At 61.7% G+C, this 18,101-nt stretch overlaps 5 protein-coding genes across 5 annotated transcripts; 4 read left to right on the top strand and 1 right to left on the bottom strand.

Moving 5' to 3' along the window:
• Positions 1-216: 216 nt before the first annotated feature.
• Positions 217-420, top strand: MNEG_6126 (hypothetical protein; the record flags this gene model as incomplete). The annotated part of the gene is made up of 1 exon (XM_014045404.1): positions 217-420. A coding segment is annotated over one exon (204 nt), but the record flags the coding sequence as incomplete, so codon positions are not given.
• A 2,111-nt stretch (positions 421-2,531) lies between these two features.
• Positions 2,532-4,692, bottom strand: MNEG_6125 (hypothetical protein; the record flags this gene model as incomplete). The annotated part of the gene is made up of 6 exons (XM_014045403.1): positions 2,532-2,711; positions 2,903-3,107; positions 3,355-3,665; positions 3,999-4,236; positions 4,448-4,487; positions 4,656-4,692. The coding sequence occupies 6 exons, from the start codon at positions 4,690-4,692 to the stop codon at positions 2,532-2,534; spliced, it is 1,011 nt and encodes a 336-aa protein (XP_013900857.1).
• Positions 4,693-6,874: 2,182 nt separating this feature from the next.
• On the top strand, positions 6,875-9,025 carry MNEG_6124 (hypothetical protein; the record flags this gene model as incomplete). Its single annotated transcript, XM_014045402.1, has 5 exons — positions 6,875-7,026; positions 7,175-7,309; positions 7,602-8,240; positions 8,545-8,594; positions 8,832-9,025. The coding sequence occupies 5 exons, from the start codon at positions 6,875-6,877 to the stop codon at positions 9,023-9,025; spliced, it is 1,170 nt and encodes a 389-aa protein (XP_013900856.1).
• Positions 9,026-10,584: 1,559 nt separating this feature from the next.
• Positions 10,585-11,932, top strand: MNEG_6123 (hypothetical protein; the record flags this gene model as incomplete). The annotated part of the gene is made up of 3 exons (XM_014045401.1): positions 10,585-10,725; positions 10,909-11,061; positions 11,315-11,932. The coding sequence occupies 3 exons, from the start codon at positions 10,585-10,587 to the stop codon at positions 11,930-11,932; spliced, it is 912 nt and encodes a 303-aa protein (XP_013900855.1).
• Positions 11,933-12,977: 1,045 nt separating this feature from the next.
• Positions 12,978-18,094, top strand: MNEG_6122 (hypothetical protein; the record flags this gene model as incomplete). The annotated part of the gene is made up of 11 exons (XM_014045400.1): positions 12,978-13,066; positions 13,389-13,479; positions 13,623-13,777; positions 14,112-14,246; positions 14,440-14,609; positions 14,815-14,969; positions 15,188-15,288; positions 15,553-15,982; positions 16,259-16,444; positions 16,693-18,005; positions 18,082-18,094. 11 exons carry the CDS (start codon positions 12,978-12,980, stop codon positions 18,092-18,094), a joined length of 2,838 nt encoding a protein of 945 aa, XP_013900854.1.
• Between the last annotated feature and the right edge of the window lie 7 nt (positions 18,095-18,101).

The raw sequence follows: 18,101 nt of genomic DNA, 5'->3' as shown, positions 1-18,101 counted from the left end.
GGGTGGAGGACGGTACGCTTGGAACGCTGCGCACGGCCAGCGATCAGGGGTGGTGCAGGGCAGCGCGCTTCCATTTCTGCAGGGTGCTGTCTGTGTGGCTTGCACACCGCTGCTGATGAAGCACTTAGTGCGACAAGACATCTCTAAACCCTTGTGAAACACTTTGGCAAACGACTGCCGGCTAAAACACCGCCAAGAGCATTCATGACATAGCAGCAGCAGCAGCAGCAGCAGCAGCAGCAGCAGCAGCAGCAGCAGCAGCAGCAACAGCAGCAGCAGCAGCAGCAGCAGCAGCAGCAGCAGAAGACCAACCCTGGCAAAAGCAGCAGAAACAAAGAAAGCAGCCACAGGGAAATCAGCAGCAGATACATCAGCAGCAGCAGCAGCCGTTTCCTCCCTCCATCCCGCGCCGCACCTTGACTTCGCCAGCCTCGCTGCCAGACGCCACCCAGCGCCCGTCGGGGCTGATGCCAACGTGCGTCACGCCTTTGCTGTGGCCCTTGTACGTCTGTATGCAGTCTTTGCGGCGCAGGTCCCACACCTTCAGGTTCGTGTCCAGGGACCCAGTCGCCACAAAGTCACCAAAGGGGTGAAACTCAATGGATAGGCAGCTGGACCGGTGCCCGGTCAGCGTGCGCACGGCTGCGCGCGTGCGGATGTGAAGGGGTGCGAGAGTGGTGGGGTGCGTGAAGCTGACGCTACAGCCATGCAAGGATGACGCTTTGCACCAGCCGCCGCTCGTAGCCTCCCCACCGATGACGCTTGCCGATTGCTGGATTGCATCAGACGTGGTCCCGATGGGCAGCCGCTGGCAGCTAAGTCCCTGATCTGCTCGTAGACACATCCTCACACACAAGCACCTGCCATTATTGCCAGCGTAATTGCCAGCGTGAGGCCACACCTTTGGATGCGTTCAGGTCCCAGAGCTTGACCGTCCCACCCTGGCCGCCAGCTGCGACAACCTCCTCCTGGGTGTCAAAATTGACACACTGCACTGCTGTCGTGTGTCCCGACAGGCTCTACGGGATAGTCCAGAGCCGTGGCCGTGTGTCCTGAGACCTTTCCGGTGCGCGTTGGCAATGGAAAGTTGCAGGAAGGGGTGCTGTGCACTAGCCCGGGAAAAGCGGTGCTTGCGTGGCTGCCCGCCATGCAGTGCGCTGCGCCTCTCACCAGAATAGCGTTTGGCTTGCCAATAGCCCAAACATTGACCTTTCTGTCATCTCCACCGGTCACAAGCACACCAGACGACTTGCGGCCGATCTTCAGGCAGTTGACGGCGCCGGCGTGCGCGGCGAACTCGTCTGTGGGGTGCATCGTGACGCAGGCACGGGCGGGTGTCATCTGGTGCGCCTGCATGGCGAGCTCTGAACGCCCATGTCAGCATCAACCCGATCATATCTGCCTGGCGTTCTTACCGAGCTTGTAGGAGCGCATGGGTGCAAGGTCAAGCCACTGCTGCAGATTGCAAGGCCGCTTCTTGAAACCAGGGCCCGTGGCACCTCCACGAACAAGCTCAGACTATCACCATCATGACGGCCGAGGCCTGGCCGCGCTGCTGCTGGTGGCTGGCGTGCAGGAGAGAAGATTGGTTCAAATGCTCGTTCAGCAGCCGGGTAAACACGTCTTGTGTGGGCGAACAATGACTCCTAAAACTTATGTGGTGAACCCATCAACATCTATGCAGTTGCGGTGTGCAACCAGTGCGTGCGCCTGCTGCGTCTGCGCCTGCTGCGCTCCCGTCAGCCGCTCAGCGTACTGTGGGTAGGTTGCCGGCGTAGGCGCGGCACAAGCAACCGTCACGGGGACAGCAGCAGGTTGTGTGGTGCAGCAGTATCGAAACGCAGCTGCTCACGGGTCTGAGCAAACCTTGTGGATATCCTAGGGCCAGTCATATTTGACTGCGGCGTTTTGAATTGTTCAGGGTTCTGCGCCGACTTCTCCACCGAGCGCACACGTACGACGAACAATTGCATCTGAAACATGCTTTGCTTGTAGACACAGCTGAGCAGGCTGCAGACGTTCAGGTGTTGCAGACCAAAGTTACACCCTGCGCAGACTACTGTGCACCAGAAACAACCGCAGGTGTGTGGCAAAATCTACATGGTTTTGTAATGGAGTGTTCAGCGGTTGCACTGCCGAATGGGCGCGCATGCGTAATGAACTGCAGCGCCGTGTGACGCACTGTGATGATGCGTGCAAGCGAGGTGGCCGAGGACGCGGACATGCTTGGGCAATGCAGGGCCATACAGAACTCCCCTGACATCTGCTGATTGATATTTTGAAATTGGCGGGGTGAGCCCGCTCAGAACAAACTTCAAAATCGTGCGACTTGACAAGCGGGACCGCTGGCCAGAGTTGACCGCGCGGCAGTCAACTAAAACCCGCCCACAGGACAGCAAGACCTGCTTTGCAACTCGCCACAATGCAGCGTTTCTCGCTGCAATGCAACGTCTCCAGAAAAAAGCGAACTCTGCCATTGCGCCGGCCGGCAGGCCGTTTCATAGGGTGGCTATGGCCGTTTCATAGGGTGGCTATGGCCACAGCCCGTAGCCCGGGAAGGCGGCGTCATCTTGCTTCTGGCGCTGGTCGAGTGCAGACCTCGTTGACCTGATCAGCTCCGAAACCTCCCCCACCGCAAGCCGGGGCGCTGCATCGGCCATGATGGCGCGCACGAGGCCGTCTTCGCTGCCCGCCGCCAGCGCAGCCGGGCCCTGGGGTCGTTGAATGGTGAGGGTGCCGTTCGCAGGGAACGGTGTTGTTAAGGGTTCAAGGCCTGATTCGGGTTGCGCAACATACGCACAATTTGGCGTGACGTGCTGCAGGAACACTGGCGCCTCGAGCAGCTGGCACAGTCGGTCCCTGGCGCAGCTGCGTGGGCCAAAGGCAGCACGTGCCCCCTCACCAAGGCGTCCAGCCAATCGTCCACCCAGGCCTCCATCTGGCCGGGCAGCCCCAGCCCCAGCGCGCCCGAGGCGTGCACGGCTGCGGCCGCGGGCGTCTGGGAGGCGCCGGGGCCGGCGAAGCCGCTGCGGGGGCTGAGCTGGGCGGCGTCCTGGGCGGCCATGCGACGGAGGTACAGCTTGCGGCGCACCACGGAGCCGCAGTCCCTGCGAAGCGAGTGGCGGTGTGAGGAATAAATGGGTCGCAAAGTGTGGGGTTGTTTCGGCAACGGACAGCAAACAAAGGTGGGCCTTGCACAAGGCTGGTTTCTATCGCGAGCAGGAAGCTGCCCTGCGATCCTTGTCTGCAGAGGCCGCCTGTGGCGGCACGCACGCAAAGCCGGATGGCTTCTGACGTGAAAGCGTACCACTCCGCGGGGCCGACCCCCGGCCAGCCTGCGGGCTAGCCACTCACTTGACCTGCTGCGCCACGTAGTCCGCCGCCTGCCCCGCCAGATTCGCCTTCACCCCCTCCACGCTGCACGGCCCCCCGTCCTCGCACGTAGCCGGCACAACGAGCTCGTGCCCGCGCCGCGGCTCGCGCGCGCTGCGGATGTGCGCGCGCAGGTGGCGCGCATAGCCAGTCGGCAGCTGCTCCTGGTCCTGCAGCTGCTGCTGCTTCGGCTGCTGCTGCTGCGCCTGCTGGTGCGGGTTGTGCGGCCGTCCGGCGGCCCCGCCGCTGCGGAACGCCGTGTGGCCATGAGCATGGCTCGCGGTGTCAGGGTCCTGCGTGGGGTGGAGGGAGGGGGCACAGCTTGGTTTTGCTCACCACCCAACCTGATCCCTCACATAAATACACGCATGCACGATAGATCCCGACCCCACTGGCCACGCACCCGCCCTCGCATCCCACATCCACCTGACCCGCCCATGCATCCAACCGCCCAGTCCGCACCTTCATTCATTCAGCCACACAGGTCACACGGGCTCAGACCTAAGCACCTCGGCGAATTCCCACCCACATGCAGACCCTCCCCCTAAAACACATGCGCGCGCGCGCGTGCCCGCACGCACGCATGCACAAACTGTGCTTTCCATTTCAGTGCATGTGAGCCCCACCTCGTCGATCATGGACGCCAGCCATATGTACAGCACCATGAGCCCAAAGTACGTCGCCACCACCACAAACATGACCTCCAGAACTTCAGGCGACGCGCCGTCAAAATCCAGGTCGTAGCCCACGCCCTCGGCGGCCGAGGCGAGCGCTGCGACGGCCGCGCGGGACGCGCCCGCAGGCAGCAGACCAAGGAGCGCGGCGGCGGCCGCGGTTGCCGTCCTGGCGGCGGCGCGGCGCAGGCTGGTGCACGGGTGGAAGGGGCGGAGGGAACGTGCGTGTAAGTGACACGTGGTCGCCCGCAGAACGAGCGTCGGCGTCAACGAAGATGTGTGCCAAATTGGGCTCGACCATTGCCGCACGGCGTCCCGGCTGTCGGCGGTGATCACCTGGCAAGCGGCAGCTCTTGCGCAACGGTGTCCTGAGGATGAATCTTGCACTCATCAGGGCGTACCTCAGGGCCGAGCAGGGCGGCCTGGGGACGAGGTGCGCGCCTGTGCTCGGGGCGGTAGGCAGCGGGTGCCGCAGGGTGCCGCACGGCGCAGAGTCAGCATGTGCACCACAAGGTGTCCCAGGTGTTGCAAGCCCATAGAAAAAGGGCCTTCATTACCTGATTAGCGCTTTGGGTGCCCGCAGTGGTCTCTGCGTTGGGATGGATGCACCTGTCGGAGCCCGCGGCAGCCTGCTGCAGGCCTCCATCGCTGATCGCACGTGACGCAGTCGAAGGGTTCTGTGATTTTGGTTTAGGCTCGGCTTTACAGGAACGCTTTCAAGGCAGCAAGCGAGAAAAACGGCACGATCGATGTGTACTTTATCTGATAAACCAGCACGGGTCGCATGTGAGTGCGGGTGGAAAGCGCATTGCACGCAGCTGTACCATCAGTACATGGTGATGCAGGCGGCGCAAACGGGGATTGCGACTTGCAAGCGCCCAGCAAGGGGCGCCCAGCTGCCAGGCTGTGTCCGTCACTCAGTGTGGATCGACTGAGCAGTACCGTAGCGCGTGGGCGCTCTTGTGCTTGGAGCCCCCATGCTGCTGCAACGCCAGTGACAGGCAGGACTGCTGCATGTTGAAAAGCATTTGGTGCGGACATGTGGAGCGGCGCAGCTGCCTGTGATGCGATTGCTGACCACTGGTCTACTGGTCTTCCTTTGGTCATTCGCAATCTTGTGGTATCAGGACCACCACCTAGTTTGTTCCAGGCGTGCGTATTGGAACTCTGCAGACACCAAAAGTGTTGGTGCGCCTGCAAAGGCGGTGCAGACCGCCGTGCTGAACGTGCAATGTGCCCGCTGTGTGCGTGCATGTCAGCCTGAGCCAAACTGGGAGCCCTGCTTCGGCGGCGCTTCAGCACCGCTTCTGTCGTTACAGGCGAGGTATTCGCACCAAAAAGCCTTGTCTGCGTGGATGATGTATTTGTGGCAATACGACGATAATGCGTGCTGATGGGCGCGCACGGCTGAAGTGCGTGAGGCGCCTTCAGTTGATGCTCTGTGAGTGTGAGTAGCCGCCGTTGGTTGATGGTGTCAGGCCCTGACGAAACATATTGACATTTACAATCAGTGCTGATGCGGCTGCATCGAGTGTAGCAATGAGGGCCAATCACACGCATGGGGCGAACCTCTGGAGACCCTTCAACCGTGCCCTTGGGCCAGGCCCCTCACGAGGCGCCCGAGGCGTGTTTTGGCGGCAGCGAGGAGGGGATGTTCGGGTGTATCTGGTGAGATCGGTATCGTTATTCGAGACTGCTCACGAGGCATACGAGCGTCGCCGAGATTGCCGGTTTGCCGCACGACGCCACGACCCTGATTTCACTTCAGCTTTGACTCGCGCCCAGGAGGATGCCGACCGTTTTTCAATGTCAGAAAAGCAACAGATACCGGTGAAGGAGTGGCTGCTGCAGCACGAGCAGCTGCGTGGCGTGGGGCCCGAGGGACTGGAGCGCCTCTGGGCGGCAGGGCGAAGCAGCACTTTCGACTGTGTGAACAGCCTTCTGCGTGGCCAGGAGGTGGGCAGGATGAGCAATGGCGGTGTCTGGGTGGGGCTACTGGACAGCACATGAAATCCTTGCAAAAGAGTCTTGGGCCGCTCTTGCGGGCCGGTCCATCGAGTTTCAAGTCCCCACCAGTGCCGCCTGCCGCGCCCATTGCACACGTCTGGCCCCTGCTGCAGGTGCGGTGGCACAAACATGTTGAGAGCCTCCAGGAACTTAGGGGCGGCCACAGCATCAAGGTCGCCTTTGTGGATCCCCGCAGCGCAGCCACGATCACCCACGCCTGCGGCTCGCAGCCCCACCCACGGCTGCAGCAGGAGCAGCAGCAGCAGCAGCTCGCGGCTGCCGGCCCTGGCGGCTTTGCGGCGTCAGGGAAGATCTCTGTGGCGCAGTACTGGGAGGAGGTGCACCCTGAGCTTGGAGAGCACCTAAACCTAGCCAACTCGGGCCTGCCATGCCTGGCCGCCTACAAGCCGCCACACAACTGTCAGGGGCAGTTCTCCGAGAGGACCTACAGGACATACCCCCTCGGCGCCTGCACCATAGTGGTGAAGGTACCCAGCGGCAGCAGCAGCAGCGGCGGCGGCGCTGGCGGCCCCTACCAGCCTGCCAAGGGGCGGAATCCCCCACAGTGCGCCGCGGAGTGGGACAACGGCGCGCCACCTTGGGTGTGGGGGGTCACGCCGCTAGCGGCAGGTCCCAAGAGAGCAGCGCAGGCGAGTACGGTGATGGCAGCAACCACGGCAGCGCCTGTTACGGCGGGAGAAGTGGCAGGAGAGGGCACACTGCTGGCTACTGCAGCGGAGCCCGTTGTGCCCCATCTCCAGCCGGCGGCCCTGGCAATCACTAGCCACGCACAGCAGGGCTTAGAGGACCTCATTAAAGCCATGCAGCCGCAAACGGAGGCACAGGCGGCAGTGCCTGCCATTACAGACGAGGTGTACGAGGTGTTCAGGAAGAAGCTGAGCAGCACGATCTGGAGCCTCCACAACCTGATCAGGGGCGGCTCGGCTCAGAAGCTCACCAACCTGGCTGGCAGGTGCGCGTGGCCACCTGCCGTTTGCTTGTCCACCAACCCCCTGTGCATGGCCATCCAACAGAAGCCCGGCAGCACCCACCAGCTGCAGCTATGACATCACATGACGCGCTGTTTGCGAAACTGCAACCCTTGCCCTGTCCATGCCCAGCTACGATCTGGATTTAGTCCTGTTGGTGAACCATCCCGGCACCACCTGGGACGTGGCGCGCAAGGCCTCCATTGCGGATGTCCAGGAGCTGCTGGTGTCCGAGGGATGGGGGGCCATCCCCACCAAACCGTTCAAGTGAGCTGCTAGCTGCTTCCAGCCAATCAAGTGCAGATGCGCCAGGCTACAACAGAGCGCACCTTTGTGGCGGAGCTCTCTGTTGGGCAGTAGGTGCACGTACTGATGCGCAGCTAGCCGCGTTACAAACGTCCCTGTCATCAGCCAGCGGCCCTGCTGGTTGGCTGCCGCGGCGCGCTCCCACCAGTCGGATATACGACCTTTACTTCTTTGGCAGCAGGCAGTGTTGGAGTCCCACGCAAGCCGCCTTGATCACGGCCACCTCGTCCGCACCTCGGCCCTCGTCTGGCAGGCACGGGCGGTTCGAGCGCCCCAGCCTGGATCCCGCTGGCCCCCTGCACCTGGATGTGCTGCCCGTGCCCAAGCCCGCCAACCTGGGGTCAGGCTCGCTGGACAAAGCGCTGTACAACGCGCTGCTCGCGCCCCTCCTGCTGCCTGCGGCGGCACACAGCGACCGCGCAGCAGCACGCAGCAGCGACCAGTGCTACCCGCCGCACCCCGCAGTGCTACCCGTGTCGGACCGAACCCGCGTGCTGCAGCTGACGGAAGTGGAGGTGGAGGTGGTCAGGGCGCAGCACCCCACCACGAAGAACGGGATGCGTTTGCTCAAGGCGTGGGTGCGCTTCGGCGACCACGAGATTCGAGGCACCGATAAAATCCCTGGCATCGTGTGCGAGGTCCTGGTGATGGCCGCCTGCCGCCGCGACCAGCTGAACGTGCCCTACTTTGCCGCAGCCACGCGTCAAGCAGCGATTGGCGGCGGTCGCCCCCCCGGAGTCATGGAGGCGTTCATGGGGGGGCTGGAGCTGATTGCGACGCGGCTGCGGTTGATTCCGCTGGAGCCCGCGCAGGCTGACAAAGACAACCCCCCTGCGCCAGTGGTGGCGGAGGTTCTGTACACCGCAGAGCAGGCGGAGCGGTACCGCGGCTGGTGAGCAGACGGGCGAGGTCAAACATGCTGTGCGTGCGTGCGTGCGCGCGTGCGTGCGTGCGTGTGTGTCCGCGCGCTCGCGGACGCGCGTGCGCGCAGACATGTGTGCATGGGTGTGCGTGAGCGCGCTGCTTTCTGGGATGCCTGTTGCAGTCCAGTGCTGCGCAGCTGCATCGCACACGCTCGGCTTGCACGGGTTGTAGTACGTGTGCCAGCCAGTCCACACGCAGTTTCTGCCAAGTCTGGCTCCTGGTTGCTTACAAGCTACAATCGCTTCCGTCATTATTGCTCCCCCTCGCCACAGCTGGGGCCCTGGGAAGCCGCCATTCACCCCCATCATCTTGTACCCTGCAGGTGCGTTGCGTCCCGCTAGCGGGGCGGCAGCGCTGCCGTGCTTGCAGCAATCTTCTGCCTGCCGGCTGCGTGGCTGCTCGCCCATTGGCCTGAGTCGGTGACCATCCCCGTTCCGTGATATCTGAGCAATTCGAATGGCAGAATTCTGCGGGTGGCAAGTTCTGCTGGGTTCCTTGGATAGGCGGGACTGCGAGGATGCTGCTACCTCTGCTCCGTCTTACAACCCTGTGCCTGCAGACCCGACTTGCAACATGCGCGAGCGCGTCGAATTCGCGCATTGGGACGAGCTTGCAGACGCAGCCGCCCTGCTCCATAGCCAGCTGGCCTCTGGGGCTTCACAGTGCAGCAGCCGCGAGGACTGGGCGCGCCGGGTGGAGGGCACCAGCCTGCGGGGCGTGGCGCGGCAGTTCCTGCCTGGCGGCGTCAAGTGAAAAATTGCAAAGCTCGTGTGCGCAGCCATCACGCTCAAGGCTGCATGAAGCGTGATTGTGCCAGCGTACGGGGTTGGCCGTGTTTTGTAACAGTAGGGTTGGGAGGGACCGACGCAGGATGACGCCAAGAAAGCTAGGGCTACGATGTACATGCTCATGTGTTGGCAGTGGCGGCGCTCAGAGCTCAGAGTGAGGGCGCAAGGTGGGTCGAGGTGTGAGGTGCGCATGGCAAGGGGGGCTGGTTGGTGTGCCAGTTGTGACGTGCCCTACATGGTGAAAGTGGTTTATTGGTGCAAAGATGAGGAGCACGCTCAAGGCGATTGGTACGAGGTTTCAGGTTCAGCTGCTGCACATTCCGCAGGTCTTGCTGTAGATCACGGGGCTATCCAGTGCCACTTGAGCGCATCGCAGTCCATGCAGTGGCCTCTCGCAACCTGAGATTCAAATAGCACGCCTTGCAACCAGCGAAAGGTGCCAATGAAATACATGTAGATACCAACTGTGTTGACATACTGTTATATACTGGCGTATGCCAGGTTTTCTGCGCCTGTGCCGCACCGCGATCTGGCAGCGCTACTTCGGCCCTGATGAAGTTCTTGGCGCGCTAAAAAGTTCTCGGCGGTGACAACAGCCGTTATCGGTCCCCCTGCAAGAGCGCTAGTCGCGGCCGCGCCGCGGTTTTGTACCAATCTTTAGCGCCAGTGCAGCAGGCACAAGGACGGACCAGGCTCCTGAGTTGTATGACTCCGACTCCCTGGTTCTCGGACAGCTTGTGGCGACCGAGTGACGGCAGGTGTGGCCCCGAGTGCTCCCTAAACAACGGCGATGCAGTCCACATAGTGCTGGGTTGTGCAATGGAAGGCGTGATGCCGATGACTCTGATCTCACTCCACTTGCTTCACATAAATCGCTTGTGGCCCAGCCGTGCCACCAGGGACTTCAAGGGACGTCGCCAGTAGCGCACCTTTACGCAGCGATGGTGGCGCGTATCGACAACGCCGCTAGATGAATGCGCTATCAAAACAATTAACGTGTTATAAAGAACCCAGATAATTCGAAACGTAACTTGTCGCGGCCGTTGAATGCCTTGTTTATAGTCCAACAACACAACTACGAACTCCGCAGGTGTGGGTGTGCATTTCAATGCGACTCTCATTGAAGCACGAAACCTTGCCTACTATTCCATAGAAGAGGCAGTGGATTGCTTTGAGACAGCTTTCACGCTCCTGTGGTCGCCACGGACACTGGCGGGCCAATCTTTCAAGAGAGCCCCGACCAGGTTGCACTAGACTCGCTTTGACAGGTGCGGGCGTGCACCATTTGATTCTCTTCAGGTCAGGCAGCCATTTAACGGACTGGCGAGAGCCGCCGCATCCCCTGCACCCCGGTCAGACGCCGATGCACAGCCCACTTCTGAAATGCGGAGGACGCCGGCCCCGTTGCGCCATGCTGCGTGATTGCAGCATGCATGACCGCTGGTCATGCAACAGGATGAAATGCGCATTTGCGTCCCCTCCTTATACTGGCTGGACAGGCCCTGGGGCACACCCCTCAAAAACATGGGGCCCCGGCTGCTGCTGGCCGCGCTGGCTGCGCTGTCGGCGGTGTGGCTGGCGGCCGCGCTGCCCGCCAACACCTGCGACCTCCAGAAGAACTGCATCCAGTGGCGGGTGAAGACCCTGGCAACATGCCAGTGGCAGGTGCGCCGGACCCACAAAGCGCTCTAAGCGCGGGGCGCTGGGGCGCATCATCACGCCTGCGGGCGCCACCCCTCAGGCAAAAAGCAAGGGAGATCCACAAGCATGCAGACCACAAGGCTCAGAGCCGTGCGGCCCTCGCCTCGTCCCGTCAAAATCCCCTCAATTGCCGGCCTCCACAATCAGGTGTGCCTGTACTGGCGGCCCAAGAAGAGCTGCCAGATCCAGCCTGGAGATCTGGTGGATCAGGTCTGCGCGAGGCAGTCCACCTATATCCGCTGGGGCTGGAGCGGCAAGAGCGAGCAGTTTGCTGCGGGCGAGACCCAGTGCAACAACAAGGTGTGCAGGGGCAATCGTAGTGTGAGCGCGCTTGGCGGTGGTGACATGGAGACTACAGGCTGCCGCTTCCGTCGCCGCCGATGCACCAGCAGCAGCAGCAGCAGCAGCAGCAGCAGGGGCCGCAGCGCCACCTTTTGTGTAATTGAACCTTTGGCACTCACAGTAGTGCACTTGCTGCCGCACAAGCGCCATATCTCAAAGCGTTCCTCCACTCCCTCAACCCCGCCTCTCCCCCCCACCGCGCAACGAACAGGACAGTGGTTGGGATCAGGGGCAGGCGGTCTGCGACATCGTGAATTGCGGGGAGACCGCATCCTTCTCGCTGCTGGACGGGCAGGCCGAGGGCTTGGACTGCAAAAATACCCTGCCCGCCACAATGACGGATAAGAGCGGGAAGTTCACATTCGCCTGTGGGGCCGCCACTCCTGCGGACACCCCATGCAAGTCGTGCGCGGGGGCAATCCAGTCCGGCGATTGCAAGTGGACCTGGACTGCCCCCAAGACCACAGCGGACGCGGTGGCGGTCTCCACGCCCCCCACGAGCAGCAAGTGCCGCTGCACTGACTACAACCCCAACAAGGTAGTGGACTGGCTCTGCGGCGGCTTCACCGGCTGCCCTGGCACGCCCGCTGGCCGGCGCCACCTGAAAGCGTTTGACCCAAGGTGCCCGGCAGCCTACACGGGGTCGCCACGCTGCTTCATCCAGGACAACTGGGCTCAGATAATGCAACTCCAAGGGAGGGGAACCTCAGACGCTCTGATCGTCGGCAGCGGCGACCGCACTGTGGGGCTGAACCTTGAAGCCCTCAAGTGCGCCTGCTCAGCATGGTCGCTGACTGGAAAGACCCTCACACAGAAGACGACGCCGTGAGTGACTATTTTGCCATGGCAGACCCGACACATGCGATCGATGTCCCCTGCCTTCCGGCCCACCTGAGTGCTTGCCTGCTCGCCTGGCGCCCCTGCTGGCTGTGGCTGGCTCAGGTTGAGCGGAAGGTTTCGGCGCGTGGGAAGCCAACCAGCAACGCATGCACCTGAAAAACGCTTACTGCAGGCCTGTCTGCTTGCACCTCACTTGCTCCTCCTCACCAATGCAGACTGCCAATACCGCCGCCTTACTCGCAGGGTCCCAGTTGCTGTGAGCTGTCCGCCCTCCAACGACCCACCAGAGGAGTGCTCCCTGCCCACGTGGCGCCTCAAGACCGCCCCAAACATCGCACAGGCTGGTGCGCTACCTAGTGGCCACCGCCGCTGCCTTTGACCTGCTCAGACTGCCAAAGCGCAGGCAGGCACACCCGCCTTGAATGGGGCGCTGCAGCCCATGCGCTTTCTTTCTCTATGGCGCGTCCCACTGATTGCCCCACTGAACAAGTCGCTTGCTGTTGCAAATGACGCTGTGCGCGCAGTCCCTGCTGGAGCGTACGTCGCCACAGACACCTGCAAAGTGGGAACCTACACCTGCAACAACTGCTGGGGGGAGTGCTGTGCGGAGGCGGGTGCCGCGGCGTGCCCCACAAGCTCCTGCCATGCCAACAACCTGGGGGACCAGGCAAGCATGACCTCGGGTTTAGAGTGTCATACTGGCGGGACACGCAGCAGCAGGCTGTGAGCAACGGACCTGAATTTCAAGGCAAAAGCAACAACAACCAAATCTCACTGCACCCGTGTTCCCACCCAGCATGCATGCAGTGCTGCTCCAACGGACAGCAGCTGCCATTGTGTGCCACAGCTGCACGCGGCAGCCGCGTTTGAATGTATCCCGCTGAGATGTCAACCAACCGCCCTACTCAACCTTGGCACGCCCACTTATTGGTCCAGAGTTGCTTCCAACAACACATCTGCACAACATCACCCCTCCCTAGGAGATGAATTGCCCGAATTCTGCCAACTGCCCAGTCCGGGACCCTAAGAAAAACATGCTCGGCCCTGTCTACAACGCCACCTGTGCGCCCATTGAGGCCACCTGCCGCACAGCAGCCAAGTACAATGGAGACAACAACGCCAAGTGAGAGCTCGAACCCTTGCACTGCTGTTCCTTCTGTACGGCTAGCTTGCCCTGTTGTGATTGTTGCGTTACGGCACCCAGCTCGCAGGTGCAGCTTTTCCTGCCCATCCTGGTTTTTTTTGTTTGATGAAATTTTGAATGGCAGCAACTTTGTGCGTGGGCAAACTTGTGGTTATGGGTGCCACCTCAAGCCAAAGCGTTTGGGGTTCTCTGGCAGGTCATAGACGCGCACATTGGCGGAGCACTGGCACTGATCTTGCCTGTTGGCGGCACACCAGATTGTGCCACGCTGACCCAACGACCTCGTGCGACCCCAATGCAGGTGCCTTGGGACAGTGCGGTGCCAGGGCGATGCTTGCCCAGACTGGGAGGGCGTTGCCTGCTTTTGGCTGGGCAAATCCGACAACTGGAAGGTGCGCACAATCTATGGGCGTCGCAGGCCGTCAGCAGCGGTGCTGCATGCTGCAGATGGCTCTTGCTTCAATCACTGATCCCATGCACGCACGCTATCATGACACGGCCCTTGGCCTGACTCCCCACGCACCCCCAACGGCAGGTCTGCGGCTCTCCATTGTGTACCGCTGGTGGTGCCCCTAAGTTCGGCCGGGCCGATGCCCCTAGCCAATGCGTGTTTGGGGGCTTCAAGGGCACCGCCACCAAATCGGGCTACACCTACGTCCAGCTGAGCCCAGACTTTGACAACCAGAACAAGTGAGTATCGTTTGCTAAGTTACCAATGGGGATGACTGGGTGGTGATGATGATATGACGATCTTGATGATGATGATGATGATGATGATGATGATGATGATGATGATGATGATGATGATACGTGCTGAGGCAGATGCGTATCATTACAGATTGCCCTCAGCCTTGACCCCTTGCAATGCCGCAAGCAGATGATACCAAAGCTGCGTGCAAGAGTATGCCCGTTGCAGCAAGCCTTTGGCCGCGTGAGCGCCGCTCTGTCACTCCCGCCTGTTTCTGAGCTCTGCCCTCCTGCTTTCCTGCCCGCCTGCCCTCCTGCCACTGCCCCACCAACCCAGGTGCAAAATCAAGGGCTATGACCTGACCGGCGGCAATGGCCAGTGCTCCACCTGCGTGGCCAAGTGCTGCGCGGCTACTGGCAGATGCCCAAGGTCAAGTTGCAAAGCCAATTCTCTGGGCACAGAGGAGCGCAAGTGAGCAGGCCACGACATGTGAAGGGGTCGCTCGTTGGTGAGGCTAGCCATGTTATTAAATGACCCTGCCGCTTTGCATGTGCGGCTCCCCCCCGCCCCGTTACCTCACACATGCAGGGCTGAAGCTCCTGCTCTTCTACCTCAAATTATCTCTCTCTGCCCGTCCCCTCGTGCACTCCCCGTGGCCACGCAGCTGCCCCAACTCCTCTCGTTGCCCAGTGGGCACCAAAGATGGCTACACAGCCACCTGTGAACCCCACGAACCAAAATGCTTGACAAATGGTGGCACAAACTGCTTTGGCTGGGTCAAGTGCACTGGCAAGGCGTGCCCCGACTTTGAGGGCATGATCTGCATCTACTCAGGTACCTGGCCCTTTGCATTTACTGCCACTGTGTTATTGCACAACCAAATTGATTTGCACACAGTCAGGGGAATAGAGAACCACACCAACGGCAAGGCAGTGCATCTTCGGCCTGAGACACTTAGCACGCCGCTTCCCTCAACTACAGCCTGCAATGCTGGTCCCCCAACCAACCACCCCAACGCCCGACACGCTTGCTGCTGCAGGGGCTTCAACAAACTGGAAGCTGTGCGCGGACCGCACCTGCCCGACTTCCCCTGATATGCCTGCCTCTGCTGATGATAAGTGTGACCCCATTGAGATGGCGCTTCAGGCCGGCGACGGCGTGGACGACAGGACAGCGGCATTCTGCGAGTATAAAGTGGGCATTTTTGCCGCAAGGGTCGGTTTGGGGACAGCTACGTACGCCTGGGTTGCAAGAGTCAGGCTGTGTGAAATGACGTCAGCACCGCCGATGATGCCTTGGAGGAAGAGCCCTCTTTGAGTGTGGGTTGTTGTATGTCCAAAACTTGTTGAGGGTGCGCCTCACAACACATGTTGACGTAGTGCTCTCCACCCACAACATTGTGCCCCCTGCAGAACTGGAGGACCGGCGGTGCCAACCCGCTGACCGGGTACAAGGGCCGCTGCAAGAATGCAGACTCCACAAAGTGCCACGGCAACTGTGACATTAGCACAGGGTGGGTGCAGGGCCCCTGCGGGTGCGGCGCGGTGTTTTTGCAGAGATTTGTGGTGGGGTTGTGTGGGCAGCTTAGCCTCTTTTCTGCTTTCGCATGTCATGCCTGCACCCGTCCTGCACCCGTCCAGCCGATTTGCTCATGAGGCAGCCGCCGAAGTGCCGCTCGCCTCCCATTCGGCTGTGCTAGCTCAGATACTTCCAAGGCTTGTACCTCATCGCGACCTTCCGCACGTCCCCCTCTCACAACTCTCTCAAAACCCTGCAGGCTCTGCCCCTCCTCGTCCTGCATCGCCAACGCGCTCGGCGACGAGAACCTCAACTGCCCCCGCTCGGCTCGCTGCCCCGTCCGCCGCAACGGCGCCGTCTGCGACACGAGTGTGTACGGCGGCGGCACCTGCACCGGCCCCCACTGCCTCGGGCAGGTCAAGTGCGCCGCAGCGACGCCTTGCCCGGACTATCAAGGCATGGACTGCGTCATGGACGGCGGGTCGGACAATTTCAAGCTCTGCTTCTCGACCGGATGCTTCACTGGCGGCGGCAAGACGACGCAGAGCCCAGCGGCGGTCCGCGTGCAGGCGCAGGCGACCGTGACAGTGGCGTCTGGCGCGACCTGCAGTACAGCGCTGCCGCCGCTCGGCAGCCTGGGGGGCGAGGCGTTCCTTGCAGCGCTGGCCGCGACCCTGAACGTGTACAAGGTGCGGCCGCACGCAATGACTCAGCCAGCCAGTGCCGCAGCCTTGAGGGTGGCCTGCCAGTGCAGCAATGTCCGCCGCACGGCAGGGCGCGGTGTTATGCTGCAGCATCCAAGTTAGTGGATTGTCCTTGCAGGTTTATGCCTCAAACTCCGCCTCACCTGTTTGGCCGCACCAGCTACCCCACGCTCAAGGCCCCCACCCCTCTGCCTCCCGCCTGCCCTTGCTGCTCCGTCCTCGGCCTGACCTTTCCACAACGCCCGTTTCAAACCCTAACAGGATCGGATTGAGAATGCCAAGTGCTCTGGGGATGACGCTGACTTCCTGGACACAGTGGTGGTCCCGCCTGGCAAGGGCACCTGCAGCTGCAAGGACGTGCGGACGCTGCTGGACGATGCCAACCTGGCACTGTCAGACCAGACAGAGCAGCCCTATGACACGGAGACCTCCCTCGCCATACCGCTGGTGGGTGTGATGGAGGAATGCATTGGGGACGAGAGGCAGGAGAGGGGTAAGATAGTCGTGGGCGTGATCATGCGGCCACGCGCTGGCGTGCACACTTGCAAACGCTTGTGCCTGCCACAACAGTGGTTGGCTGTGTAGCTGTTGTGTTTCGCTTCAAAATGTTCCTGGCTTACACACTCCCCTTGCTCTCTCCTAGCATGCTTGTTGAAGCTCCCACTTGCCCTTGAATTTACAAACCTCTGCCGCAGGACGAAGCCCAGGCGTGCTTGGAGCAGATTAACACTGCTGGCAAGCTGACATCAGCCGGCGGCGTCGCCGACGATCAGACGACCTGCCCCGCCACAGAGCCCGGCATTGAGCCCTCAGACCCCTTCATCCCCGCCCCTGGTGCTCTTCCTGGCGGCGGCAATCAAGGAGCGACAATCTCGGCCACCGACGACGCGTACACATGCGGGTACAACGGCCAGCTGACCACTGCAGCAGGCAGCCTGACGGGCAACGATGCCAGCTCGCTTGCTGGCGCTCTCACCATCATCAGCAATACCCAGCCCAGCGTCGGCACAGTTGTCGTCAAGCCTGACGGCAGCTTTGTCTACACGCCGCCAGCTGGTTTCAGCGGGGCTGCCACTTTCACCTACACAGTGCAGGACACCGGGGGCAACAAAGCCACCGCCACGGTGACCATTTTGGTCCCGGCCCCACCGACCCCGCCGCCAGCGGCCGGCCAGGTGACAGCCACGGCTGACCTCTACACGTGTGCTTACAACGGGCAGCTGACCACAGCGGCCGGCAGCCTGCTCGGCAACGATGCCAGCTCTCTTGGCGGCCCTCTGACAGTGGTTGGCAGCAGCCAGCCGACGGTTGGTACGCTGACCGTAAACCCGGATGGCAGCTTCACTTATCAGCCGCCTGCCGGCTACTCCGGGACCGTTACCTTCACGTACACGGTTCGGGACGCGGCCGGCAACCTGGCCACGGCGACGGCCACCGTCGCGATCGTCGTCCCGCCGCCGCCGCCTGGCGGCAACCCCGCCCCAGCAGTGACGGCCACCAACGACTTTTACACCTGCCCCTACAACGGCGCGCTCAACACCCTCGCCTCTGGCAGCGTGTTAAGCAACGATGTGCAGTCGAGCGGCGGCATCCTCACTGTTGCCAGCAACACCAATCCTGCACATGGAACAGTGGTCATGCAGCCCGATGGGAGCTTTGTGTACACTCCAAACGCAGGTTTCAACGGCACAGACACTTTCACATACACGGCCAAAAGTGCGGCGGGCGACACTGCCACTGCAACCGTCACAATTAATGTCCCAGCCCAACCAAACCCAGCTCCCGCAGTCGGCGTGGTGACGGCGGGCAGCGACGCTTACAACTGCACCTACAACGGCAGCCTCACCACCGCAGCCGGCAGCCTGCTGGCCAACGATGCCAGCTCCCTGGGTGGCGCGTTGACCGTGGTCAGCAACACCCAGCCCAGCGTTGGTACCGTGGTGGTCAACGCCGACGGCAGCTTTGTCTTCACACCGCCAGGCGGCTTCAGCGGCAACGCCACCTTCACGTACACGGTGCAGGACACTGCCGGCAACAGAGCAAATGCCACCGTCACCATCACCGTCCCGGCGCCGCCGGCCCAGGCCGGCGTGGTGACGGCAGG

Source organism: Monoraphidium neglectum (genome assembly GCF_000611645.1).
Source record: "Monoraphidium neglectum strain SAG 48.87 unplaced genomic scaffold scaffold00967, whole genome shotgun sequence".
Lineage (NCBI taxonomy): Eukaryota > Viridiplantae > Chlorophyta > Chlorophyceae > Sphaeropleales > Selenastraceae > Monoraphidium > Monoraphidium neglectum.
Note: the sequence above shows the minus strand (reverse complement) of the source record. Positions and strands in the feature narration are given on the sequence as shown.